General features: G+C 32.1%; 3 protein-coding genes and 1 long non-coding RNA gene across 6 annotated transcripts in view; 1 reads left to right on the forward strand and 3 right to left on the reverse strand.

The window, feature by feature from the left end:
- The window catches only part of PolA2 (DNA polymerase alpha subunit B), a 461,246-nt gene extending 459,623 nt beyond the window's left edge, over positions 1 to 1,623 (reverse strand). Inside the window, exons 1-3 of the mRNA XM_075297490.1 lie at positions 1,381 to 1,623; positions 1,153 to 1,298; positions 706 to 927 (exon numbers count right to left, since the gene is read on the reverse strand). Of these exons, the coding sequence (XP_075153605.1) occupies positions 706 to 927; positions 1,153 to 1,298; positions 1,381 to 1,450 (438 nt within the window). The 5' untranslated portion in view covers positions 1,451 to 1,623. The remainder of the gene's footprint in view (positions 1 to 705; positions 928 to 1,152; positions 1,299 to 1,380) is intronic.
- An 821-nt stretch (positions 1,624 to 2,444) lies between these two features.
- On the reverse strand, positions 2,445 to 2,931 carry LOC142219553 (uncharacterized). The gene is made up of 2 exons (XR_012717630.1): positions 2,702 to 2,931; positions 2,445 to 2,644 (listed from the first exon to the last, which is right to left on the reverse strand). It is a non-coding gene; the product is annotated as an uncharacterized LOC142219553 (long non-coding RNA).
- Positions 2,932 to 6,037: 3,106 nt separating this feature from the next.
- On the reverse strand, positions 6,038 to 8,034 carry LOC142227419 (uncharacterized). 2 transcript variants are annotated; one of them, XM_075298005.1, is made up of 5 exons: positions 7,781 to 8,034; positions 7,016 to 7,233; positions 6,630 to 6,959; positions 6,429 to 6,559; positions 6,038 to 6,373 (listed from the first exon to the last, which is right to left on the reverse strand). In XM_075298005.1, the coding sequence occupies exons 3-5, from the start codon at positions 6,916 to 6,918 to the stop codon at positions 6,059 to 6,061; spliced, it is 735 nt and encodes a 244-aa protein (XP_075154120.1). In that variant the 5' UTR covers positions 6,919 to 6,959; positions 7,016 to 7,233; positions 7,781 to 8,034; the 3' UTR covers positions 6,038 to 6,058. The 2 variants fall into 2 exon arrangements, with proteins under 2 accessions (XP_075154120.1, XP_075154170.1); XM_075298055.1 differs by lacking the exon at positions 7,781 to 8,034 and adding an exon at positions 7,425 to 7,563.
- Positions 8,035 to 10,377: 2,343 nt separating this feature from the next.
- LOC142227301 (putative OPA3-like protein CG13603) lies at positions 10,378 to 12,876 on the forward strand. 2 transcript variants are annotated; one of them, XM_075297798.1, is made up of 4 exons: positions 10,378 to 10,657; positions 10,734 to 10,902; positions 11,346 to 11,488; positions 11,841 to 12,471. In XM_075297798.1, exons 1-4 carry the CDS (start codon positions 10,516 to 10,518, stop codon positions 12,179 to 12,181), a joined length of 795 nt encoding a protein of 264 aa, XP_075153913.1. In that variant the 5' UTR covers positions 10,378 to 10,515; the 3' UTR covers positions 12,182 to 12,471. The 2 variants fall into 2 exon arrangements, with proteins under 2 accessions (XP_075153913.1, XP_075153997.1); XM_075297882.1 differs by lacking the exon at positions 11,841 to 12,471 and adding an exon at positions 12,555 to 12,876 and having other exon boundaries at positions 10,379 to 10,657.
- The last annotated feature ends 1,828 nt before the right edge of the window (positions 12,877 to 14,704 follow it).

The following is a 14,704-nucleotide window of genomic DNA, read 5'->3' on the forward strand; positions in this document are numbered from 1 at the left end:
TACCAAACGGCATGGTTATAGTACCATCTATTAGCATTTATTGTTAAAAGTAACAACAACCTCAATATTTTTAATATATGGGATACTTAATATTATTTGCAAATGTTGTTAACAGAACAAAACTTCTTTTTAATAAATTTTATAAATTTTCAGAAAATCTTTTTCGTTCGTTTTATTATTTTCTAAAATCTTTTTTATATTTATTTCATCATCAATCTATCTTATTGTAAAAAAAAGAACATCTGTAATAACTAAATTTTAAAATACTGTTTTTGTAAATGTTTTGAACAGCACTCTAAGTATCACCCAATTTGCACATATTTATATGGTCCAAGTTATGGAAGTTTTATTTCGAAAAATGCTTTGACTACAATTTTGGTCAGGTATTTGCATAGTGTGACTATAAACATAGACATTCTTGGTGTTCTTTTGATAAAGAGAATTTCTGGACATTTTTTTGTAATGCTTGTTCGAAACTGACCCCATTACAAACACATTTTTGACGAATTCAATAATGCTATAGTGATTTTAGTGACTCAAATGTTTGTAATATTTGTGCATATATTTTTATCGACTCTTAGTTCTTTCGAACATGACCTCTTCAAGATCAGATGATATCCAATAAAAATATTTTAAAAACATTGTTTTCCAAATTTTCCAATAAGCCAATTTAAAAGACCTATTCTTAAACATATTTCTACTTACCTTAGGCGTACGACAAACACTCGGTGTTCCTGGTGTACTATCAATATCATCCATAGCACTATCTTGCATATAATCATCCATAACCGTATCATCCTCAACGCCATACATGGCCAAAGGATTACTGTTGTTTGCTGCAATTTCATTGAGATGTGTCAAATTTGAAATGGCTGAAGGATATTTGGTGCCTCTCTTTTTATTGGCAGCCTGTAATTCCCTTTCACGTTTAAGGTGGGTACTAAGTTCGACTTTTTTCACTAAAGTGAAAACTAAAACAGTAAAAAAAGGCATAAAATTATACATATTTGTCGCAGATTTTATTATAACTTAATGGGGAATAGCCCAAAGCAAGTTTTCAAAAAGTTTGTATTCCTTAAAAAGTATTATTAGAGAAAAGTAATCGTGAAAAAATGGCGATTTTAGCGGCTAAACTCGAACTTAATACTCACCTTTAGCCTGAAATACTTTACGTTCGAATTCGTTTAAATGGTCAACAGTTGGTTCAGCTCCATTCAAATTGGATATGCTGAAAGCCACCCATTGTTCAACAAATTCAGCAGCATCATCAATATTATACGATGAGCAAAGATCGACAGCTGAAATAATGAAATTAACAAAAAAAAAAAAAAACATTTAATAGATAGATCAAGCCTATCATGTGCTTCTGATCATACGTACATCTGTATAAAACTTCCGGAGATGGCTCAATGCCCATATTATCGAATTCTTGTTTTAACTCAGTTTCCATAGTTATTACTCTATTTTGTCGTTTCACACGCAATAAACTTCAAATATAATTAGAATTTTTAAAGTTTTTATTTAACACAAATCAAAGACTTTTTGTTTACACCAAAATTCAACAAATTTGCAATGTTTATGTTTATTTCCAACAACTGTCAATTTACTCGCGCGCAATTAGTTTTTGGATCTCTACAAAAATGATCCCCACGTCTAAACTTGGCATCACTTATAGCTGTAGGGATGCCAAGTAATGGGAAAATTACACAGATAATTATACCTCATTCACATTATACCTCCAAAATCTACTTTAAGGTTGGTACTAATGCGCTTTACATTATCAGTTATTCCGGACGACAGTGCTCGTGTCGAACATATCCCATATATTGTGCACACTATAAGTTAAGTCCGAAGGCATAATCGATACTGCTGCATGTTTATGGGATCGATAACACATTCACCGATTATTTAGTCATCGCCGACAAGTCGTATCGATCCGACACACTGTAAGATTCTTTACAAACACCGACATTCCGTCCGGAATAAAGGTTGAATTACACACCATGCGTCAATCCGTGCGATGATGGAAGGGTTGATTTTTTTCGGTTTGCGGCAGACTATTCGAGTTTTTGATTTCAAAGAGACATTTCAACTCTTCAATCATCGAACGCATGGTATGTAATTCTACCTTAACTGATAGTCTGTAAAGCGTATTACACACCATGCGTCAATCTGTGCGTTGATGTAAGCCCTGCCAACATTTTTTGAATTTGGGGACTCTTTTGAGAATCCCCACTACGTCGAAAACAATCATATACGACATCAAAAACTCGTCGGAAAAGCGCCGTCACTATTGAGAAGTTGTACCACGCCAAGTTACTACAAAAATGTTTCGCATGAGTGCAATTATTAGGTGCCTTTATAGATCAATTTAGAACGACGCCAATAAGAGACCCACCAAACAATCAGAAAAAGTGAATTTTAAGATAGTTGTAAAAGAATCATTGTGGTCGAGTAAAACACGTTTGTTTAGATATTTATTAATTTGATTAAACATTTACAAATTCTTAAAAATATAACATTTATACCACTATCACATTACATTTAACATAATTTTTGGCATTAATGATGATGTTGAGTTACAAGTAGCTGCGTCTATCAACCAGTGTTTTTATTCCATGGAGGCAGCGTGTCTGTAAAATATCTGAAAAACAATCACTATATTCCATTTGGAAAATCACCAAATTGTTCACCAATAAACCTTTCACAATTTTAAGCGTATAATCTATGTTTTCAGAACTTTATTTTCGTTTTTATTTAATTAAAATATAACAAGCTGGTTGCGCTTGGCGTTTCACAAACAAAATGGCTTTTTTAACAGTAGGGATGGCAAATTACTTGCATGTACTTTTTGATGTACCTTTTCATGATGGTTGAAGTGACATTTACGAGTCTGTGGTAACGATGAGGTTGAAATGGAACTTTGAAATGCTGGCAGGGAGGTTGATTTTTTTTCTTTTTGCGGCAGACTATTCGAGCTTTTGATTTCAAAGAGAAATTTCGATTCTTCAATCATCGGACGCATTGTACGCATTTAACACATGGTATGTAATTCTACCTTAAGCCTAGTACTAAGATCACGTTTTCGCACGAAAAACTGTTATACTCCATTTAAAAAACGTTAGCGCGGAAGAAATGCGAAATCTTTGTTTTGAGCATTTTTAAACACATATATATACAACCCTGGATTCTTCGCACGAAAAAATAGGCAGGCATATTATTTCGCATAAATAAGTTAACATCCCTGCGTTTGAGACCCTATTTACGGAGATAGATGAAGATATTCGTTTTTCGCAGAAACGAACTTAGTACACCCAGAAAACAAATTCGTTGCGTCAACCGAATTATTTGCCAACCGAAAGCGGTTGGTTCCATCAACTATCAAAGAGTTCGGTCGACACAACTAACATTTGACAATTGTAACCGCTTGGTAGTATGTTGGACCAACCTTGCATTAGTTGTCGTTATCGACTCTTTTTTATTTGGTTTGTTGGTGCAACCGCCCACGAAGTTATTTGTTGTTACCCTGACCAATTGTTAGATATACTTACCAAATTACAGTATTAAATGAAAAGTGCAGATTATATAATTCAATTTTCATATATTATGCATGTACGTACATATAAGTTTTTATAAACATAAAAGTATAATTCATAGACATTTGCAGAAATATGTATATTATAAGAAATTAAAAACTAATAATCCCAAACTACAAATTCTTCTCCAGAAGGGGATACAGAAATTTTTGAATATGAATTTATTGCAATATTTTCCAACTCAAGCACATTGTAATTTTTTCTATTTGAATCGATTCTGTATGCATAGTAATGGTTGTCAAAATATAATGTTTCTAAAATTTTTGTGCATATAAAGTATTTTTTATCTTCAAATATTACATTCTCAATCAACCCGAAATACGGCTCATTATTTTGACATACACTCAAGCAAACTACAACATTCTTTTTTAAAAGCATATTATTATACAAAATCCATGATATTTCCTTGGCATATGGGCTGATCCCACAAAGCTTCATTTTTGAATCATTTGATATTGAACCTGTTTTAATTTGTGGAACGAAATTATTTTCCAATATTTGTTGGGCTGTATTTAGCTGATTTTTAATATTTAATGATTTCAAAATATTGATTCTGTTGTTAGAGTTATGAGCAGTTTTTTTAAAAACTTGATGCTTACTTTCAAATCGGATTGAATTTGTATGAACAAGTGGACCTATTCGATGCATAATTGTCGAATAATGGGTCATAAAATGGAACTTGGGTTTTAAATAACTCTGAGATAATTTTTGGTAAAGCTTATTGTGATAAGCTATCAAATGACTTACATATTTTGGCGTGCTGGTTGTAAAACTTTTTCTATATAAAACACTAATTATTTCCCTTAAAGTAATAAACAGAGACCACTCTTCGCAACCAGTAATCATGTCTCCTATTAAAAATGGGAAATACTTAATGAAAGAAAGCATTTCGGATGCTGATAATTTTAATTTGGATTTACTCAAGCAATCTTTGTCAAGAAGAGGTGGTTTTGTATCACTTGGCCCGAAATCAAATGTTTCAATTCGCTTATTTAAAAATTCTATAGTGAATATCTTTTTATCTACACAAAATCTTTTTAATATAACTAACAAATCGTAGTGGGCAACGCCTTCTAATAAATCGTGCATTAAATCCACACAATTGTTTTCGACAACATGAAAATTTTGCAATTTATTAAAAATAGAGTTTTCTTTAATACCTTTTGGTTCAGAAGTGTTTGATAGGTCGAATGCATAATTTTTTTTGTCTCTTAGTGAGTTTTCGTTTTCCACACATAAATGTTTGGCTTCATCGGAATTTAATCTACAAAACCTACAGTAATAATGAGCTCGAAATGACTCAGAAAAGCCCAAAATGGAATTAATTCCCAAATTATCGCCACCAATTAGGCAGGTAATAAGTTTAATAATTTTTCCATTTACTGATACTCCCACATTTTGTAAATTATTTAAACTCTGAACTAGCTTGCTAAATATAACATCATTGCCGTATTTTTTCCGGTCTTCTGTGAAAAAGAGCATACCCAAATAAATAGATGATAAGCATGAATTTAAGTGGTCAGGAAGAGCTAAAATTTTTACATAAACACCACCAATTTTATATTGACCACAATGTGAACCTAAAGGATTAAGTATTTCAAAATCATCAAAGTAAACCATTATTGGTATGCATATTGTAGATTTGTCGTTACCAGCGTTAAAATAACGCAGTTTTTCTTTCCATAAAGGGCTTTGAATAATGTTGTCAAGTGACAAAGATAATTCCAATATACTCATGTACTTGATAATTTCATTAAGTAAAACTGTTTTGGTAAATAGCACACAAAATAGGGTTTCTAAATTAACCAAAATATAAAAAAAATCATAGTTAGAACTTGTGATCTGATTACCATTTTTGTAGCAAAGAGAGGTCTCCGTTTCAATATCAACAACAGTGTAATCTATTAGTATATTCTGCGCTTCTAACAATTTCAATAGCAGATACTCTGATTTTCCTTCCGAAGGGCTTATCATGGACTTAAGATGTTCCTTTATACAATTCGTATTTACTTTGTCATCGTTTAGCAATTTTAGTAAATTATTGATATGCATATCATATACGTCAAAAACACCACTTATTGATTCAAATGCTAATTTTCGTGGTATTCTTTCATCAGATACAAATTTTAAAACCAGTGCCAATAAATCTTTTTTATATGTTTCGAAAATTGAAATATTCTGTTCGGTAAACAACTGCATTGAGTTTGTAATAGGGGTTAATGTGGAAATGGTGGAACCAGAATCTATTTCATTTTCAACCGATCTACTACAAAAAATAGTTTCAAAGTGATAATTTTTAATATGCCTCAAATGGGTGTAAACATTTGAAAAAACTCGACTACAATTTGTACTACTACATCGGAATATCGAATTTTTTCTATGCATGTTTCTTAAATGTTCTGAATAAGAAAGGTAGGTATTTAAAAAAATATTGCAAAAACTACAATTCATGTTAAAAATAATTATCTATTTAAATTGTAAAATACGGTTTTAATACCTGTGTTATTAGAATCGTGCTCGGTGGTTACGTTAAAGACATATTTTTGTAAAAAATTCCATACCATTTTACTTTCAGCTGGATAACGTAAATTTAGGGCCATATAAAAACAAAAGCAAATTTCTATTGCTTGCAGGGGATCGTCAAATAAATATTTGTTGTCACACAATAAAACGTAAGCTTGCAAAGATTTGAAGTCACCTATAAAAACGATGTATGGTTGCGAGGTCAAGTTATCTTCCACATGGTGATTTTCGAAATCATCAGCCTGTTGTAAAGTCTGTAAAAAAGTTTTCATTAAAATGTTATTGTTTTTTCATTGTATAGTGGCTTACATCAAAATGGACAACAAACTTTTCTTGAATTTCAATTTTTGAAACTTTGATTTGTTTCTTATTCTTTGCTCTTATATTAATTGAAGGAAATAAATATGGTAATAGCAAAAACGCAACTGCTTTTTTATCTCCTAGAAACGAAACAAAAAAGGCTAGTAAGAAGTTTTTTTTACATATATATGTATATATAATATCACATACTTTCCGGTAGTGTATCTGCTTTGCGTAAAATTTTTTGAGCACTATAGTCCTTTACACTTTTTAGTCTCTCAAAAATGTTACTGTATAAGCTATCCCATGTCGAAATTCCATTATAAGTGGGATAAAGTGATGCTACGTCAGATTTAAAAAGCTCAAATACTCCAGCGTGGTTAGTTCTGAACACTGGAAACAATTGCAAATACTCCCTTGTACCAGAGCCGAGTTTTCGCAATAAGTGTTGTCTTTGCTGCAGACTTCTACACCAAGCTGCAAAATATTCGTCATTCATACGACTGGTACTCTTTAGAAATTCTATATCATCTGAAGTATCTGAATAATGATTTCCATTAACATTTGTCATTTATTAAACGTCATACGTCATTTACCTTGAAACACTGCACCTGGGATGGTTTTAGGCTGGTAACCGCGACGTTTTAAGAAACCAGATTTAGACAAACGTTTTCTTAAATTGTTGTAAGCATCATATAGCTTTCCTGAGGCTTTTTGTCCGAATTTAGCAGGTGAATAGTAAATATCCTTTGGCTCTTGTGGAAAAAGTTTGCATATTAAATCGGAAATATATATGTAGTCGGCTCGCGTTAATCTGCAATGAAAGATAAAAAGAAAATATCAAACGAAGTATTAGTTAATGCAAATCCTATATTTTATCTCATAGTAAATAAATTTGGACTTCTGCTATTGGTAATTATTATATATAAATTGCCACTGAATTTTCGTTCACTAACAAATAGACCTAGACAATTTTTGACCTTTTTCTAAATTATTTATACTCACACAAAATTCACATCTTTTTGCAAAATGTATTTTATAATTATTTTCGAAATTTTGGTTCTATCAGAATTCTCCAAACACTGTACGCTATGCTCCCGCACAATAATTTGAAATTCTATATCTTCCAACTCTTTGAGTATCTATAATTGGTACGATCAGAAATTTTACAAAGAAATTGGAAATGTTCCTTTACTAAAATAATTCAAAAGAAGAATACTCATACTCAGATTTGACATTCCACTACTATTACGATAAATAAGTACGACTGTAATAAAAACTAACAATGTACAAATCTGTTCATAATAATGAAGTAGCTAAAATTTATTTTTTTTATATTTATCTCATTGAAAATCACTTACTGTCTTCACAAATAGCATTTGTCGTCAAGCTCAAAGGTCCGCATTTTATTGGAACGATTTCCTTCTTGTTTTTGTATAAGACGTTTACGAACACCGCCATTCCAATTATATTACAAAAATATATGGTAAAAAAGTAGTTAAACTGTCTTGGAATCTTCTGTCTTAACCAATATTTTTAATTTATTTGGAGAGTGTTGAAAACAACCATAGTATTTTTCAGCTATAAGCGCCAACCTTAAAAGAAAACGATCAGATGTTTAAAAATATGACGTAAATGTTTACCAATTATAAAAGCGTGTGCGTTAGTGAAAGTGAAAACAGTCTTATATCACGTTTCGGTTCTAATAATTGTTCCTTGTGATGTTTGTACTTTCGTCGTTTTTCTTTTTCCGTCTAAATGTTGGTATTAAGTTCAGGTTTAGCCGCTTAAATCATTTTTTCACGATTGCTTTTCTTTTATAATCCACTTTAAGGAATACATACTTTATAAAAATTTGCTTTGGGCTATTCCCCATCAAGTTATAATAAAATCTGAAACAAAAATGTATAATTTTATACCTTTTTTACTGATTTAGTTTTCACTTTAGTGAAAAAATGAAGATTTTAGCGGCTAAAGGTGAGTATTGAGTTCGAGTTTAGCCGCTAAAATCGATAAAGTGAAAACTAAATCAATAAAAAAGTCATAAAATTATACATATTTGATGCAAAATTTATTATTACTTGATGGGGAATAGCCCAAAACAAATTTTCACAAAGTCTGTATTCCTTAAAGTGGATTAATTAAGAAAAGTAATTGTAAAGAAATAGCGATTTTAGCGTCTAAACTCGAACTTAGTACCCACTTTATAGGCTAGTTTCTCATTCTGTGATTAACACTTAACCGGAGGGTAGACTACCGATTAGTACAAATTTTGTAGAAGGTCAGCTATTTTACCGACACGATAAATAATTATTCATTGAGAAACCGTCCATAATAATGTTTAAAAAATTTGAATTGTCCATTAAAATCTAACATTATCCGAAAAACACTAGATTTGAGAACTGTTAAAATTCCATATGTTTTCAAACACGAAATTATCAAACATACACATTACATTAGCACGCTTTTCAATAATGTTGTGCTTAATGGCGATTCTGTATTTTATGTGAATCACATGTAAACAAACGGGAAATATTCCAAATTGCAGGAAATTGTAACTAAAAGTTTTAAAATATTTACGGGAAAATAATACTTTATCGAAGATAAAATGAACCCAATTGAGCAAGGAGAACATTTGCTTGTGCTAGAAGGTAATATCTGCATAAATACACTTCACGCCCAGCTCTTTCCAACAACTTTGTTCCTTAACACCATTAATTTTGTGTATTTCATTGATGCGCCTTACTCGACCAGCACTAGAACCCCCGCATATCATGTGAACCACGGGATCTGCCACAATTCAGTCTGAAACAGGTCTTGGAAGCTGAGAACACATCTTTTGCCGGAGCTGAGACATTAGCAGCTGGCCAATTTATATTGCTAACTCAGTCATTTGGAAATATATATTTGGATGAAACCATTTTGAGTTATATATGTGTCCATAATTGTACATCTCATCCGGTTGAGGGTGCGACAGTAAAGGCTGACCTACAATTTAACAATACCCGGATAAATTTTCCAATGCATGAAAACTAAACCGGCCACACTGGGTCCTGATGGGACTTTATATGATACGCGTCGGTAGGTCCAAATATATATTTTCTTTATGTAATTTTTTTCATGTAATCCTAATTGATGAAAATACATTTTTTCAGGTTGATGTAGTCTTGAGGAAGTCTATTGTGCTGCAAATGAAAAACGACAAAATATATTTGAATATGTACTTACCAGAAATGTCCTCCTTAAGCCTCTAGTGCCGATCGTCTTTAATACAATAATATGCAAATTTTGTAGCGTCATACCATGTTGATATAAATAATTATTTGTTGCAACAACTAGCTTACGCGCGTCACATAATTGAACTAAGATTCTATTAGTATACTCAATTTTTGGTTGTACCAACCATTTGTTGATTCCCATGATGTAGGTCTCTCTATGCCGGTGGTTAGCTCAACAATTTTATGCAGCATAAAACTAAATTTATCGGCATTGGTTATTGTAACCAATTGAGTGATTATGGGAACTTCTCTTTGATTCTGTGAACTTTTTTATGGTCGTGTTGGATGTATAATGGGGAAAATAATCAAAACATTGTTCTTGTAACAAAAAATAGGTTACTGACATTATTTCCTCATTGTAATGATCGAATTGCAACCAACCATTTCTCTGGGTGTACTAGGCATTAAGCGAAAAGTGTCTGAGCCAATTTTTTATATATTTGTCTATAGTTCCTAATAATTTAAAGCAAAACTGACAAAAATTCTAGGGAGCTTAAATTGTCTGAGCTAATCTTTTTATATTAATATAACTTGGAAAAAAATAATTTAGAAAATTACGATGGTCAAAGTGAATTGCTTCCGTGCTGTGGGATGGATACGTAAACTTCATATGTACGCGCCATTATCCTTGTAAACAAGCCAAATTTTAAGCTAATTTCAAAAATTGGCAACTCTATACGTGAAAAAAAAAACAAAAGCAGCTGTTTCTGTCATTGCACACTGAAAAATACAAGAACATTAGGAATTAGGATCTTATAATCTATCTCGCCAGGAAAGGCGTTTTCTTCTTTATTAAGTGCCCCAAAAAAGAGATCATAATGGTTATTGGAGCCTTCCCAGCAGCCAAATTGGGCGTATTAGCTATTAAGCAAGTTAGTAAACCAATTGCGAATGTCATCAAATCGAAAGCTAAGCAACATCCATTCTTTCGTAACTACATTTGTATGCCGCCTGCTCAATGTAAAGTATTAATGAATTATAACACACGTAAAATAGATTTAGTAATAACAAAGTCATTTTCTGTCCATGTTTACAGTATATAATTGGGTTGAGGTGAAGACCAAAATGTGGGCCTTGAATCTGGGGAAGCCGGTTAATGTACCACCTCTGACAGAGGCGATGGCCGTAGATTTGGGTGCTAATCTGTTGGGAGAATTTATTATTTTTGCCATTGGTGCTGGTCTGCTGATTTTCGAATATGCCAGGTGAGTTAGATGACAGACGAATTTGTGATCACCAAAAATATGTGGTTACTATAAGTAGACATTAGACTTGGAAATGCTGTTTCTAACTATCTATAAGAAACATTCTCGATAAGCTAGAAACTGTGCCTTTTACTTAGTACCTGAATGGTAGCAAATATGATGTGATGGTAAAGGTCTCGCCTTAGAGAGAATTTTATAAATTCCAAGGTTTTTCAGATTCGTCCGGGCCGTCCCATTCTAATAGACACAATTTTGAAGTAGAAATACAATTTTATTTCTACTTCAAAATTGTGTCTATATTTCTGTTACCGGCGATATTTGTAAAATCTTTGCAATATTGTAGAACATTTCTAAAGGTTCAATTCGTTGTTAGTTAATTAGGAGTATTCTTATATTTACATTCCATATTGATATATTTTTCTATATTTCTTTCCTTCATATAGACAAACAAGTAATGAGGCTAAAAAGCAAGAGAAGATGGCTTTGGAAAAGTTAGAACTAACGAACAATTTAGCTGAAATGACATTTCGATTGGAACGTCAAGATGCCCAACTAAGGGAATTGACGAGAGTTTTAGCTGATATTGGTAAGTTGAAGAAATGTCGAAACAAATTATTACAAATATGTATAAACTCATAATTCATTTTTCAAAGAAACTTTAAAACTTTCATGGAAACTCCTAATAGAGTACTTCAAAATGCAAGGGACATTAAAAGATGAATGTGATTTAGAAACTAAAAGGGGTTGATGTTTCTGTTCTGAGTCAAGAATTTCTATATATGTGAATTGTGTTGCTTTTATGAATCTAAAGAGCCTAGATGTGTCACACTACCTCTGTACATTCATTGCTTTGTAATTTTCTGTTGCATCATGTTACTTTTTTTGTTATTGCTGTTGGTTTCATTATCATTTTTGTCATTATTTCATTCTATTTTTAGAGTCTCGCTCCATATTTAGATGGACTAGAGAAAAGTTAGGTGAATACCAACCATTCAATCCAGATACTCCTGATCAATCATCGCACAAAACAAATTACACCAACTCATCATCGTATAATCCAGAAGGAGGTCTGATTATGCGAGCCTTACATTTCCTAGAAACACAAGTGTTAACTAATACTCCACCCACCACACCAATTCCACACAATCAGCGATCATTAAATGTGGATCCTGCCTTGCATTTGCCGACCGCTTCGGTCAATGTAACACCACAATCTACATATGGATTTGATGAATATGTTGTATCGCCCACTTCAAACCGTCAACCATTGAAACAGTGACTGTATGAGAATATAAAATTGGAAAATTCAATGGCTAAACTTAAATATGAAATAGATTTAGCAAAGGATTATATAAAATCAGTGTAAACACAAAGTTATTGTTATTGTTGACTCATAAGATATTTATATTAAGTTTATGTACAAATTTATGATGAATTTTAATTTTAAAATAGTTTCTGACCCATCAAGAATGTACTCCAAAAACTATAAACCCAGCAGTCAAATAATTATGTTTACTATCACTTTTGTTAAAAATTTTATGGTGAAAAATACATTGTTCTCATTGATGACATCATTGTGTTAGTGTGCGTTAATTGCTCAACTCTTTTGGTATTTTACTTGGAATTCTTTTGTCTTTTCTATATATTTTCAGCACCCTCCAAAACATCTACACTTTTAAAAATGAGTACAGAAAACAAAACTTCAACACCATCACCGATCACAAATTTAAATACTGAATCCAAAACTACATCCCCAAGCTCTAACCAACCAGCTGCTAAGAAAGACATAGGTGGAATTCCTGAAGATATTAGAGAAAAATCATCAACATCTTCAGCAGCCCGAGTTAAAGCTGCATAATTATGTGTTTAAATCTGTTTTGTATAGACAATTTATTTGTTTTTTTTTTTTTTTAAGAAATTAATACTGCAAGACAATACAAATAAATTCTGTTGATATTTCTTAAATATTAAAAATTCTATTGCATCAGACACTGGGGGAAAATCAGTGAAATTGTACTTTTGTGAATGGTAGAAGAATCCTATAGTAAGCCCTCACACACTATATATCAATAGAGGGACTAATAGTCTTGATACGATCTTATATGTGCCACGTACAGTGAAACAAAGGTTATCCTGGCATTTGTTAATCTTCATAATCTAACCCTCCTGATCGTATCTTCATTTAATGTCATAATTTTGTCCAAGTTTTCATGTCCACTACCAGGTGAATGTGAATCAATTTCGGTGTTCTACTCTCCATATTCAACGTCATAGTGAAAGTTGAATTATTTCCGCGAAGGATGTATTTTCCTTTAATAAAAGTACCCTGTTAAAAAAAGGTTTTATTTATAATACATGAGTTTTATCAAAAAATATAAAAAAAAATTTATGATGAATTAAAAAGTTATTTGATTTCGACCCTAGTGAATTTTACGGTGGAATTTGCAACTCAGCTGATTACAGAAATTTTCAAATTTTCACGTTTGTGTATTTGTGGTGAATAGTGGAAATGGTAGTGAAGTAGATATCCGAACATGGGAAATTATTTTTAATTTAAAATCTCAATGACAGATTAATGGCTTCACAATTCCGGGAACAAGATACACCCAGAGCCCAAGTTGCTTGCTAGCAGATTTTGGTGTGCAATTGGCAGACATCGACATGCAGATCTGTCAGAACTGCCATAGGATAAATAAAAATGCTAGTGAATATTAATATAAAAAAAGAGTTTATCAATTAGTGGGAAATTTAGCTATTGTTCCTTTCATTAGCTGAATTTTTAATATTTGGTACTATTACTAATAAAGTACGCCTTAAATCGGTTTCAACATGAAGGCAAGACAGATATTTTGACTTTATGTCTAAAAGTGACGAAAATGGTTTCAAAATTTTTAAAATGTGTGAATAAATAAATAAATACAAAACTGGGTACTGTTTCTGATATTTTAGCAAGAAATTTAGCCGTTGCAAATAAAGTGAACGACTAATAATGGAGAAAACCTACAACAAATTATAGAATTACATGTAACTTCTATTCTTTTCTCACTGTGGTTATAAATGAACATTTCGAAATGTACGAATGATGTTTTGTTGAACTTAACAATTAGTGTTGTTTTAACAAATTTAATGATACAAAACCTGGAACCTCGTGGTGCCCCCTAGGGGGGCGCGCCCCCCATTTGGGAAGCTCTGGTCTAAGTCGATATTCACTATCTAGTACACCAGAAAGGGGGCTAATCCCGCGGCATTAAATATCGAGTATTTTTGATCAAAAACTAAATTTTTCGGATCATGGAAGTCGATGTCGAGTTTTATTGGTCGACCAGTGGACTATATCGACTTCTCTTGTCATGACAAAAAATTTTTCATCGCGCTTTCAGAATGTCTTTTGTTCTCTCTATAATTCACCTTGCTTTGGAATGTATTTTATTGAAATAAGATTCATCGGAAGCCTCAAATGCGTTTCAATGCACTATGGCTCTAGAGGATACCCAACGTTTCTAAGTAACCAAACGTTTTTTTCTAAACTCTGATAATAAAGTTCTGGAAGGCAATGTCTTTCTTCTGATTGACTCCAAATTTTGATATTTGTTACAAATCTGTAGTAAATAATATAACTTTTTAATGGATGTCGATATGTGAGTGCATGTAGTTTTACCACCATTCAATTGAAGCTGTGAAATCCTTTTCTGTTAAAAAGGGTGTGCTCGTTCACAGATTGCTGCTGCAATCCAAGGTGTGTACCATCGACACATCCTATTACTAGTAACAATTATACCAGAAGAAAGCTTTTCACTTACTA

The sequence above is a fragment of the Haematobia irritans genome, chromosome 1 (genome assembly GCF_050003625.1).
Source record: "Haematobia irritans isolate KBUSLIRL chromosome 1, ASM5000362v1, whole genome shotgun sequence".
Classification (NCBI taxonomy): domain Eukaryota; kingdom Metazoa; phylum Arthropoda; class Insecta; order Diptera; family Muscidae; genus Haematobia; species Haematobia irritans.